At 45.0% G+C, this 13304-nt stretch overlaps 1 protein-coding gene across 2 annotated transcripts in view; it reads left to right on the top strand.

Moving 5' to 3' along the window:
* pex5lb (peroxisomal biogenesis factor 5-like b) overlaps positions 1-11325 on the top strand; it is a 74468-nt gene extending 63143 nt beyond the window's left edge. Inside the window, exons 6-7 of one of the 2 annotated variants that reach the window (XM_079819465.1) lie at positions 8703-8860; positions 9010-11325. In XM_079819465.1, the coding sequence (XP_079675591.1) occupies positions 8703-8860; positions 9010-9199 (348 nt within the window). In that variant the 3' untranslated portion in view covers positions 9200-11325. The remainder of the gene's footprint in view (positions 1-8702; positions 8861-9009) is intronic. The other variant, XM_079819466.1, reaches the window with a different exon arrangement.
* Positions 11326-13304: the final 1979 nt, after the last annotated feature.

The raw sequence follows: 13304 nt of genomic DNA, 5'->3' as shown, positions 1-13304 counted from the left end.
AAAGCCTTTTCGAATGCGTTCGTCCAGACGATTGGTTTGCAGCGATCGACCTGAAGGACGCCTACTTCCATGTCTCCATTCTACCTCGACACAGACCGTTCCTACGGTTTGCTTTCGAGGGGTGGGCATATCAGTACGCAGTTCTACCATTCGGGCTATCTCTGTCCCCTCGCGTCTTTACGAAGATTGCAGAGGCAGCCCTTGCGCCCCTTCGGCAGCACGGGGTTCGCATCCTGAACTACCTCGACGACTGGCTCATACTGGGTAACTCTCGAGAGCAGGTTTGCGGACACAGAGATTTGGTGCTCCATCACCTAGCCCGTTTGGGCCTTCGGGTCAACTGGGAGAAGAGCAAACTTTGCCCCGCACAGAGGATCTCTTTTCTCGGTATGGATATCGTCTCGGTCGCCATGTGCGCGCAGCTTTCGAGCGAGCGCACGCAGTCTCTGCTGACTTCCCTTCGTCAAATCGAGGGCAAGAGTGCGGTTCCACTGAAACTATTTCAGAGGCTCCTGGGGCATATGGCATCTGCAGCCGCGGTGACGCCGCTCGGATTGCTTCATATGAGACCGCTTCAGCACTGGCTACGCGATCGAGTCCCGAGATGGGCATGGCGGTCTGGCACGCTCCGGGTACAAGTGACTCGGGCCTGCTTACAGACTCTCACCCCGTGGTCAAACCTCAGCTTTCTACGGACCGGAGTGTCCTTAGAACGAGTTTCCAGGCATGTTGTTGTATCAACAGATGCATCATCCACGGGCTGGGGTGCCATGTGCAATGGACAAGCAGCCGCGGGCTCCTGGATAGGACCCCAGCGCCTTCTGCATGTCAATTGCCTCGAGTTACTGGCAGTACGGTTCGCCCTGCACCGCTTCCGAGCGTTGCTGAGGGGTCAACATGTACTAGTCAGGACAGACAACACGGCCGTAGTAGCGTACATCAACCACCAGGGCGGTCTACGCTCCCGCCGTATGTCTCAACTCGCCCGCCATCTCGTTTTGTGGAGTCAGAAGCGCCTGAGGTCCCTTCGTGCTGTCCACATCCCGGGAGACCTGAACCGTGCAGCCGACGAGCTCTCACGGATTCAGCCTCTCCCCGGAGAGTGGAGACTCCACCCCCAGACGGTCCAGCTGATATGGGAACGGTTCGGCGACAAACAGGTAGATCTGTTTGCCTCTCAGGACTCTTCCCTTTGCTCCCTGTATTATTCCCTGACCAAGGGCACCCTTGGCACGGATGCACTGGCGCACAGCTGGCCGCCAGGGCTACGCAAGTATGCGTTTCCCCCAGTGAGCCTCCTTGCACGGGTACTGTGCAAGATCAGGGAGGACAAGGAGCAGGTCATGTTGGTCGCCCCGTATTGGCACGGCCAGACCTGGTTCCCAGAACTTCTACTCCTTGCGACAGCCCCTCCCTGGCCTATTCCTCTGAGACCAGACCTCCTCACTCAGAGACGGGGCACCTTTTGGCACCCGCGTCCAGCGTTCTGGAAGCTCCACGTGTGGCTTCTGGACGGGACGCGGCAGGTTTGAGTAGTCTTCCACCTGCGGTGGTCGCTGCCATCACTTCCGCTAGAGCTGAGTCTACGCGACGTCTCTATGCGTTGAAGTGGAACCTCTTCGTCACATGGTTTTCTTCCCGCCAAGAAGACCCCTGGAAATGCCCGATCGGGTCCGTGCTATCGTTTCTCCAGGAGGGGGTGGAGCGAAGGCTGTCTCCTTCCACCCTTAAAGTGTATGTGGCCGCAATATCTGCCTACCACGATCTCCTGGGAGACAAAAAGGTAAGTCAGCACGATCTGATCATCAGGTTCCTGAGGGGGGCGAGGAGACTGAATCCTCCTCGCTCTCCTCTCGTTCCCTCTTGGGACCTCTCAGTAGTCTTAAGTGCTCTGCAGAGGCCTCCCTTTGAGCCTTTGCGGTCGGCTGAGATTAAGTTCTTGTCTATGAAGACGGCTCTGCTGACCGCATTGGCCTCGCTTAAGAGGGTCGGGGACCTGCAAGCATTCTCGGTTGACGAAGCGTGCCTTGAGTTCGGGCCGGCTAACTCTCAGGTGATCCTGAGACCCCGGCCCGGATATGTGCCCAAGGTTCCCACCACTCCGTTCCGAGATCAGGTGGTGAACCTGCAAGCGCTGCCTTTGGAGGAGGCAGACCCAGCCTTAGCATTGCTCTGTCCGGTACGCGCTCTCCGCGCCTATGTAGACAGTACGCGATGTTTCAGGACCTCAGACCAGCTCTTTGTCTGTTATGGTGGAGAGCGGAAGGGAAGTGCTCTCTCAAAGCAGAGGTTGTCTCACTGGATAGTGGACACCATTGTTTTGGCTTACCAACAGCAAGGTCGACCATGTCCCCTTGGTGTGAGGGCACACTCCACCCGGAGTGTGGCCTCCTCTTGGGCTCTAGCGCATGGCGCCTCGCTAACAGACATCTGCAGAGCTGCAGGCTGGGCGACACCCAACACATTCGCCAGATTCTACAATCTCCGAGTGGAGCCAGTGTCCAACTATGTACTCGCCCCTACGGGTGGCCGGTAATGGGCCAGGCTCAGGTGTCTTCGCTTGCTCGCCATTCCACTCCAAGGACTGGATACGTGCGATATTTTCCCTCAGGTGAGCTCCCCGAGAGCCCTGAGCTCCTCCAGCACTGCTTACGCCGACATCAGTTCATTCTGCCTTTTCGAGCCCAGACCCTCATGTCCGGCCAGGTGCTCCGTGTGCATGGTTCCCCTCTGGCGACCCCCACACGAGTATTTCCACCGTAAGCCTCCTCAGCGAGCAGGTGTCTTTCCCTTGGCAAGTCCCTGCCGCCCCTAGGGTTAAAAATCCACCTTCGGCTGGTACCCTAGAGATCTTCCATATGCAGCCCTTAGCGGGTCATATGTGTGTTCTTAAGCCCTCCCTACGGGTAGGCATCTTGGCATTCCCTCACTGGGATATGCTTCCCAGTGTACCTTGGTAATCCTGTGATAAGTGGGAGTCCTTCGTCCGTACTAGTCTTACGACAGGGTACTCACACTTACGCAGGGCACTGGATGACAGCTGAGTGGCGTTGTTGTATTGGAACCCCCATTCGTTAGTCACTAACGTACGTCGTAGTGACTGAACGAAAGGGAACGCCTTGGTTACGTATGTAACCCTCGTTCCCTGAGGAGGGAACGGAGACGTACGTTTCCTTTGCCACGTCAGCTGTGCTGCCTGGAACGCGGAGTTCAGTCTTGGCTCCTGCAGCAGTAACATAATGCGATGTTGCCAGCGTACTTCCTTATATACCCACGAGGTGGGGCGGAGTTACGCATGCAAATTCCGCATGCCCATGGCATTGGCACTGCCATTGGGCGCTGTTGAATTCTCGGAGATGATTGGCTTCTAAGCGAAACCCCCATTCGTTAGTCACTAACGTACGTCTCCGTTCCCTCCTCAGGGAACGAGGGTTACATACGTAACCGAGACGTTTTCACTGTCCTAAAAACAGCCTGAGAATTTCCTTATTCTATGAAGTCCCTCCTTCAGAAACACGTAACAAGTTCTGATTGTGCCAGCGGTTCCCGTGTTGTGATTCGACAGCAGCTTAGCGCACGTTGCCCGGTAAGGTCACGCCTCTTGCCCTAACGGAGATGCATGCGCTCAATGATCTCTAAGTACAGCATCCCTGGGAAAGCCAAACAAAGGTGATTTGACTCCAGGATGAAAATAACAGCGTCTCGACGACATGGCGACAAACAAACTATACAAACACTTCCTCTTCTCCACGCGAGAGCAACAAGACCACACCCCCTTTTTTGCGTATTCTTGTGGGCGGAGGTTAGTCAACAAACTGTTCTACTGACGTAATTAGAGCAGGATGTACAGGGATGTAGTCCAAACCGGCTGTTCGCTGTAGGCTTTGAAAGGGAACTTCTGTTAAATAAAATATCTCGCTTGGCATTAAACTTTGAGCTTTATAATTTTACAGGTATTATTTATGCTCTAACAGCAACATTACACACTAACTAAAGTTTGAAAAATGGGATCACGAAGAACAGGACCTTTAATGCACAGCTAGTTGTGTATTATCCCGCTTATACCATGCTCATTTGCCAGCAAGTTAAAGCTGTCATTTATGTTCTTAGGGTTAAAATTATGGTTATTTTTAGTCAGCTACGACTCATTAAGATCTAGCATTCTCTCTACTTTAAATCAGACACAGTGATAAAGTAGTGCATAAGATTACATTTATTTGATTGAATTATAACAATTGAATGAATTAGCCCAGGGGTCTCCAAACTCGGTCCTAGAGGGCGGCTGTCCTGCAGAGTTTAGCTCCAACCCCAATTAAACACACCTGAACCAGCTAATCAGCTAATCAGTGTCTTATTAGGACCGTGTAAGACCTTGATTAGCTGGTTCAGGTGTGTTTATTTGCGGTTGGAGATAAACTCTGCAGGACAGCGGCCCTCCAGGACCGAGTTTGGAGACCCCTGAATTAGCCTATGAGAGAGAGGGAGAGGGAGAGATGTGCATGTGAATTACCTGTGTCTGTGCAGCGTCTCTCTACCCAACGCTTCACCCAACGGTTCTGTGTATCATTACACAAAACCCTTATCAACCACTCTTAGCAACGTAAACATTTGTTTGTTCTCATTTATATTGTTCATTGAAGCTTACTGTATTATGTAGAGTAGAGTATTGTGAGAGAGAGATCGAGTGAGCGAGTGTATAACCTGCATTTAGAAATAGAATTTTCCTTCAGGTTAGTCCTATGTTTGTAATAAAAAATCTGTTTGAATGTCCGCTGCGATATCTTGTCCTTTTAACAGTTAATGAGTTTACCCATGCCTTACACTGACAGTGCTAGTCAAAGCATTTTCAGTTGCGTCTTGCTCCATGTTCACAACAAGTTTCAGTCCTTTCAATATAAAAGTCTTTGCTACACACTGACTCACTCATAAATGCAGGCTTTGCTGCCATCTAATGGTGTAATAATGTAACTTATGTTGCTGTTCATGGTCAGGGACTATTTTTTCCAGTGGAAGGAAGGTTTTTAGTTATTTTACTTCAGGAAAGTTACATTGATACATATTTTTTGGCATTAGTATTTGTATTGTGTGGTAACTATTTTACAAAAGCAATAAGGTACTCGAGGCCAGTGCTTAATAAAGCAGCATATTATTATAGATTGATGATTAAACTGACTTGGAAAAACTTTACAGCATTAAACGGTCTTAATGCAGACCTTCCAGCCAATCAGAATTCAGACAGACCATGGTATAAAATACACTATTTAACATACTTCATGATTAATGAGGCAATATGTCGTTTTCATGTCATTGTACCTGGAAAAAAGTCCTAGTGAGCAAGCAAGCTAAATGCAAGAAAAAAAACGGTAACACTTTACAATAAGGTTTCATTAGTTAACATTAGTTAATGTATTAACATGAACTAACCATGAGTAATACATTTGTTACTGTATTTGTTAATCTTTGTTAATGTTAGTTAATAAAAATACAGCTGTTCATGGTTTGTTCATGTTAGTTCACAGTGCATTAACGTCTCCAGTTACTATCGTAACCTTGGTTCCCTGAGAGGCGGGAACGAGACACTGCGTTGAAATGCTTCAGGTTAATCTCTTTTCTTATAATTTCCTGAAATCTTATAGGCTAAAGGCAGTTAGAAAAACTGGCCAATTGCCCCGCGATATGCAAATCGCATGCTTATACTGTAGGGGTAACCTGGCAGTATAAAAGGCGAGAAGCGCGCCAATTACCTCAGAATCATGACTGAACGCGGAAATGAGTGAGCGTCTAGCACAGCGACTAACGCAGTGTCTCGTTCCCACCTCTCAGGGAGCCGAGGTTACGATAGTAACCGGAGACGTTCCCTTTCGAGAGCGGTCACTTCAACACTGCGTTGAAACGCTTCGGGAACCAAATACAATCCCGCCGTGAGAGATGCGAGGCAGAACCCAATAAGTTTGCACCAATCGCAGAAGGTAACAAGCCACTGAGGGGCGGTGCCACCAGACGCTCTTATGATAGGTGAATGAATCAGGCCAATGAGAGAAACAGCGTCAACAGCAAAGCAATAACAAACTGTGATGCAAAACAAATACTTGTTCTAGTGAAAAGAACAAGAAGTGAAAGCTGCACTGACAAGGGCAATATAAGTGACAACAACGAGTAAACACACATCATAAGGACAGGCGTGCACAGCATCAACAGCAAAACGGTAATAACTGTGCAGCGTAAAAAACACTTGAATAGTGACTTAACTCACCGAGAGCACTTGTGAAGCTACAGATGGCACGTCCAGATTGTAAAATCTGGCGAAGATGTTTGGGGAAGACCAGCCAGCAGCCAAGCATATTTCTTGAATGAACATGCCTTAGACCAAGCCCAGGGAGATGCAATGGCTCTCGTAGAATGTGCCCTGATGTGGAAAGGGCAGTCCTGGCCCAGGCTAGCATACGCCAATGCAATAGCATCCACAATTCAGTGAGACAGCCTCTGTTTGGAAACAGCTCATCCTTTAGAACAGCCCCCATAACACAAAAAGAGCTGGTCTGATTGTCGAAAGATGGCCATTCTATTAAAGTTTACCTTGAGCGCTCTAACTGGTCAAACAGCACTCTGAGGCAGAGTCAGCGTCCCGCGTGGTTGCCGGTTCAAACAGAGAAACGACCTGCGCTTTAAAGGGCGTGGACATCGATTTTGGCACGTAGCCGTTTCTCGGCCAGAGAGTGACGTTACAGATGCCGGGACCGAAATCATTTACAATCACCGTTTACAGAGAATGCGTGTAAATCTCCAATGCGTTCGCAGAAGCGAGGACCATGAGGAGAGCAGTTTTAAGAGAAAGCTCTTTTACTTCAATAGATCCCAACGGCTCGAATGGAGGTAGAGAGAGGGCTTTCAGAACCAAAGCCAGGTCCCACGAATGCCTGGATACCGGGGAGCGAAACGAGGCAATAGCAGCTGCATAAACCTTATTTTGGAGGGCAGACTGCCATTATCACGTCTATGTTGTAGAAAACGTAGAACATCTGAAACGGGGCAGCTAAACGGGTCGATAACATGATCACAGCACCATGTCTCAAAAACTCCCTATTTTAGAACATAAGGCGCCTGGTGGCTGGCGCACAGGCTCTGTGAGCGTGGCGAGGACATTCGAAAGCAAAGCTCCAATCCGCCCACAAAAGGAGGTGTGCAGCCTGCTTTAAAAGGGGGTCTGGATCGTATGCCGCCCTGGCGATGTATGTATGAAACCACAGACATGTTGTCTGTACGAATCAGAACATGCTACTGCTCCAGCTGAGGCAGGAAAGCTTCCTGGGCTAGAGAGACCGCGCACAGTTCCAAGCTTGCTCAGAGGGACGTGTTCTATTGCTCCTTTAGCGAGCAGGCTGTGAACTTCCTGTCTAGAATCAGGGCGTTTTTTGGGTAACGTTAGTGACGGAACCACACCGTTAAAATGGGGTAGACCACCGAGAGGCCGGAGGGAGTAATAGGAGCGTTGAGGAGGGTCTTACGGTCTGTGTCCTTCAGGTCAGCTAGGGTTAGCCAAAAGTGCCTGTGGAGGACTACCATAAAGCCCATAGCACGGCCAATGGTTTGGGTGGAGCGATTGGTTTCCATGAGGGCGAAGTCCGTCGCCGCACAGGCCTCTGACAACGTACACGTCGACACTGCCGTCATCCAGGGACTGCAGGAGCTTAGAAGGGCACAGGTGCGCGCCGACAGTCTTTTTGATGGGGGGCACGCGCACATCCCCGACTCTGGGTAGACTCTGCCCCGTCTACATTTTTTGGATAAAGGCGTGGGTGGAAGCGTGGATGCGCGCCGACTGGGGCGCAGACCATGACTTGACCACATGTTCGAGGTCCGAAGAAGAAATGTCCAACTCCCTGACTGCTTTATCTAGCACCCTTATGTGCTCCTCTTGGAGGTCTAAGGGGGCGTCGATGTCCAGGCAGTCGGACTCGGAAGCAGCCTGGGTATCCGGCAGGTCAACAGGGCCCGCGCAGATGCTACAGACAGTTGCCATCGGATGCAAAGAAGAACATAAATCCTCAGGTGCAAATTCGACGATGAGCATGAAAGAAGAGATTCTGAGGTAATAGTTGCACTCCTCGCCTTTTATACTGCCAGGTTACCCCTACAGTATTAGCATGCGATTTGCATATCGCCTGGCAATTGGCCAGTTTTCCTAACTGACGTTAACCCGAAGCGTTGCAATGCAATGTTGAAGTGACCGCTCTCGAAAGGGAACTAATGTTAACAAGATTTTAATGAAGTATTAGTAAATGTTGAAATTAACATTAACAAAGATTAATAAATGCTTTATAAGGGAAGTTCATTATTAGTTCATGTTAACTAATGTAGTTAACTAATGTTAACTAATGAATGAAAGTGTTACCAAAAAAACAATAAAAACACAAACAAGGATGAATAGATGAGCTACATATGTTATATAAAACTAATGCGGAGTTATTTTAATCTCTCAATTGTTTCTTACTAATAATATAGAATAATAATAACAGTCTTTATAATGCAAAATAACTATTGCAATATAATGCAATAAAAAACTATTGTTTTACATTTGTTTGAAAATTTTCCATAGACCGTTTAAGTACCACCTTGTGACCCCCTGGGGTTCCTCGGAACCCAGCTGGAAAACCCCTGTCTTAGATCGCCCTTTACTCTGCCAATTCTATGTGTTTTCATAGGATTATCTACTGTGGAATCGGCTCGGGGCCACGCTGGCAAATGGGGATCGTAGTGAGGAGGCGGTGGAGGCCTACACCAGAGCTCTGGAGCTCCAGCCAGGCTTCATCCGCTCGAGATACAACCTCGGCATCAGCTGCATCAACCTGGGGGCACATCGGTAATGAACTGAACCACTGAGCAAGGGTTGATGGGAAATAACTGTATGTCTCCTTAGTATGGATACTAAAGCAAGAGTGAACAAGCAGAAGGCTGAACAAAATAAAGTCTGAAACATTGAATTTCAACATTCTCTCTTTTCTCTCGCAGGGAGGCAGTGAGCAACTTCCTGACAGCTCTGCATCAGCAGAGGAAGAGCAGGAGTCATCAGGTTATGTCCAGCAACATCTGGGCAGCTCTGCGGATCGCCCTCTCACTCATGGACCAGCCAGAACTTTTCCAGGCAGCAAGCGTGGGAGATTTGGACCTCCTAATGAGGGCCTTTAACATGGACATGTGATCAAACTCGGACCTGTGAAATCTATTATTCATTAACAGTAGGCACAACATTTGGTTTGAGTGAATACGGGATGTCTATTTAATATGCAGAGTGTGCACAGCTATTTTTGTTGTATTTATGGGCAGCCTTTGCTTTATTCAGAGGCCATTGAAGAGGGCGTTTATATTCTATAGAGCACAAACAGAACAGGTAAGTGAAAGGTTTTTTGAAACTAGAGGAATACATGACAGAAAGTGAGAGCAAAAGCACTTTTTCTTGATGTTAGTTATATTTCACTTTAATATTTTTAAGCTTATCTGAAAACTTTGTATACTTGAGAAAAATTAACCAAACTTCGTTGGGGAATATAGGAGGAATTTTATTTAGCTTATTGATTAGAATTGAATATTAATGTAAAGAGCATAGCTATCTATCATGGCCAATTCAGATCTCAAGAACCTTTGTTCAACCTGTGTTTTTTATCTGTTCATTTTACAATGTTCATTCACATCCCTCACCTCAAGGTGGCGCTGTTGTTCCGCTGAAAAGGGTATAGCCATATAGCTAACGAGTTCCTCCTCTACCAAACCCAGTGATGGCAAGTGCAGTGTGAAGAATGAAACTAGGGCTGCATTAAATAATACGCCTTGCTTAAATAATAAGTCAAATGAATAAGTAATTACTTAATAAGTACTACATCCGCAATGTTATCATTGTCATGTGACCTGCAAGTGTAAGTTGCGTCACTTAACTGTCATTCATAAATCCTCTGTTGTGGCCTCATGGGATAGTTGAGTGTCCATTGAATGAACACTTCAGAATCTCACCGGATGTATTAGATCATCCGGGTACTTTTTGCCTGCTCTTTTATGAGTACTGTGAGTACTTTTTTATGAGTATTCTTCTTTTGCACATACTGTTTTTCGCCTACTATATAATTGGGAAGTATGCTATTTCGGTTTGACTTTAGGACACAACACCCTCTCAGGGTGATATATTCCCAGGTGTGACAGGGCGTATTCCCCAGGCCATCTGTCTTCCAGCAAGCCCCTTTTAATGCTGTGTGCTCCGGGGCATACTGGATCAGGGCTCCGTGGGGAGCAACTTAAAAGACTCTGCATGAAAGGTCACAGCAAAAGCAGTATCATGTTGAAAGTGAGAGAGTTCATTTAAGACTGTCAGCCCAAATGTTTAAAGGGAGCGAATAAAGTCACAAAATCTACGAACAACAACATCTTGGTCATACAGTTGAGGCCTGGTAAGTTTGAAGTGCATTTCATGAGACTAAAATCCCTTTATCGTGCATACATATAACAGTTTATGGTTAAGAAGCCATGTGCTAGAAAATTATGATTTCAGCTCCTTTGTATAGTATTAGGCTGGAAATTTTCTTTGAAGAAATAACTATGCAAACCAGCATTGCTATTTTTATTTATTTATTTATTGTGCTAAATTTACCAAAAATCTTAGTGGGTGTCCTTTAGATTTGTTTTTATAATTTTGACAATATGCATTATTAGTTATAGACAGAGTAACAGGAGTGAGCTGAGATGATTGAAGGGCACTGAATGAGACACATTGTTTAAAGACATAAATAACTTTAATAATTTTGTTTGGGCAAAGACATACAATTGCTTCATTAGATCCATCTACAATTTAAATATTACAGAAGATTTGGAAAATCTGATGACTGCAAGTAATACAAAAAAACAAACAAACAGATTTTCCTCTCTTCATGGTCCCATATTTGAACTTTAAAGTGAATGTAACTACTATTAATGTACATTTTTAACATAGAGCAAAATTCCAACACCGAGCATACTACATTTGATAATATTTAAAATCATATGCCATGTATGAGCACAGTATGCGGGTATTAATGACACTTGTCTTGTAGTAAATCACACTAGTTTTGCTATCAGAGCTGTCATGTAACTATAAATATATACTGGCGAAACAATTGTAGAATAGCAGAGAGAAATGTATTTAATTTTTATTTGTGTAAAATAGACTATTTCATGGAATGTCATAAAATGTATGCATGTCTACCTATCAAGTATCATCTTTCAGTCTCTCCTACATTAACAGGTAATATAGCCAAGATGCATTTATAACCTATTTATTAAAGCTGTATTTTAGAAGAATTGAAATATGATGTCTCTTTTTTTTCCATTGTAAAATGAAGTGCAGTGCAGTGGTTCCTGACCTTTAAATTATCTAGAAATGGTGTTACCGGAGCACCCCCCCACAGGCGCATACTGAACACTGCTTTTCGACTGTCTGAAGTAGGCTAATGCAGTGGTACAAATGTCACCTTTAACCAGTGTTGGGGAAAGTTACTTAAAAGTAATGCATTACAATATTGCTTTACTCCCTAAAAAAGTAACTAATTGTGTTACTTAAGCCCTATTCGCACGGGATTAGTATTATCTGGGGACCTCGTGTGATTTAGAAATTCGCACGGGATAAGCAAGCCTAGTGATTTTACTCGAATTTACTGACTATCTCCCGGATATGATGTCGACTTGTAAATGTTTTTTTTGTTATAGATATAGCTGTATGAAATTATTAACAGTCGTATCGATATCATTTAGATTTTTTTATAGTAATACAAATAATGTAGTTCAGTTAGAGAACAGACGCTACAATTAAAAACTGAACTGAGCAATATAATAACAATAGGCCTATACGGCGGAAGATTCAGTTTCAAAGCTAAATGTAAAAGCGCCCATTTAAGCGAGTTTGTCATTGTAGGCTATGTTCTGTTTTTGTGTTTTTCATTAGGAATAATATTTAACACACCATTCAAGCAATTTACTCCCAAATTGGTGCTCATTCTAAAGTGAAAGCATAATCCGCGCGGCCGCACGGGAATTCGTGGCATTAAATGCAGCCTAGCTCCATTCTTCGTGAAAGATGAAATGCGCACAGGAAACAAAAACCTTGCAATTATCCTATATACGATCCGCCTAATCCTGGCCAAATCACAGAGATGTCGATTCGCAGGAGACTACTATTACCACAGGACCTCGGTGTTTGGTGGTAATTTGCGGGGGAATTTTCACTTTACAAATTACAGACATGGCCGATTCAGACGGGATTAAGATCACAAACATTCAATTATTGCAATTATTACAAATCACCAGAGGTCCCCAGATAATACCATAGTATGTAAATAAAATAATACTAATCCCGTGCGAATAGGGCTTTAGTTAGGCCTACCTTGTTCCTCATCTGGGCTAGTTTTGCTTTTTTTATATTTTTTGCCAAATGTAAAGGCCCTTTCACACCAAAAGTGAAACGAATAAGCCTCGGGTTGAAAGAGCCTCTCTCAATATGGTACCATATTCCTAATCATTTTTCTTTAAATATTGGCGGGTTTGATTTTGCGTTGAGATGTGATCTTGATCCCTGTAAAATACCTTTGAAATTATCTAATTTTCATAAACAAGTAGGCCTACTGCTTTTTTGGAAAATTATATTTACCCATAATTTTTCCCCTCACAACTCCACTCTTTGGAATAATAGGGCTATAGTTATTAACAGGAAATCTCTGTTTAAAAGTGATTGGTATAGTAGAGACATTATATTTATCCATGATTTCATGTCTCATAATGATTTCATTAATAATTAAAGCTGCAAGCAGCATTTAGCGGGGTTCAAGCAATTAAGGCCTTTAAGGCACACGTGCATACAAAAGTTCAGTTTTATTTAGCAAGCTTATAAACATCTTGATCATATATGGAAAAGACCATTTACCAGTAAATGCATGGTTTTTAAACCTTTTTAACAGTTATAGCGCCATCTATTGTCCGATCTCTATAAAAATGTGCATGCTTCTTCAGAGTCATGTGTTACATGTGCTCACCTATTTTCGTGAAGTTTTGAGTTTTCCTTCAGGATTAATAGGCATTTGAGTATATTATGCCACACCCATTTTTTAAATGACCCTGTTTTTGCGACCCAAAGTTCAAAGTACATCTTTTTTAGGGGTTCAAGCACGAAGTGCTGAACACCTATTGTATTTGTGCTGATTTTTATTATTATTAGGGGTTCAAGCACGAAGTGCTGAAACCCTATTGTAATTGTAAGGGTTTTTATTATTATTATTCTCCGCTAAAACGCA

This window comes from Gobio gobio (genome assembly GCF_949357685.1).
Source record: "Gobio gobio genome assembly, chromosome: 6".
NCBI classification, from domain to species: domain Eukaryota; kingdom Metazoa; phylum Chordata; class Actinopteri; order Cypriniformes; family Gobionidae; genus Gobio; species Gobio gobio.
The sequence above is the reverse complement of the archived record's forward strand: the minus strand, read 5'-3'. Positions and strand labels throughout refer to the sequence as shown.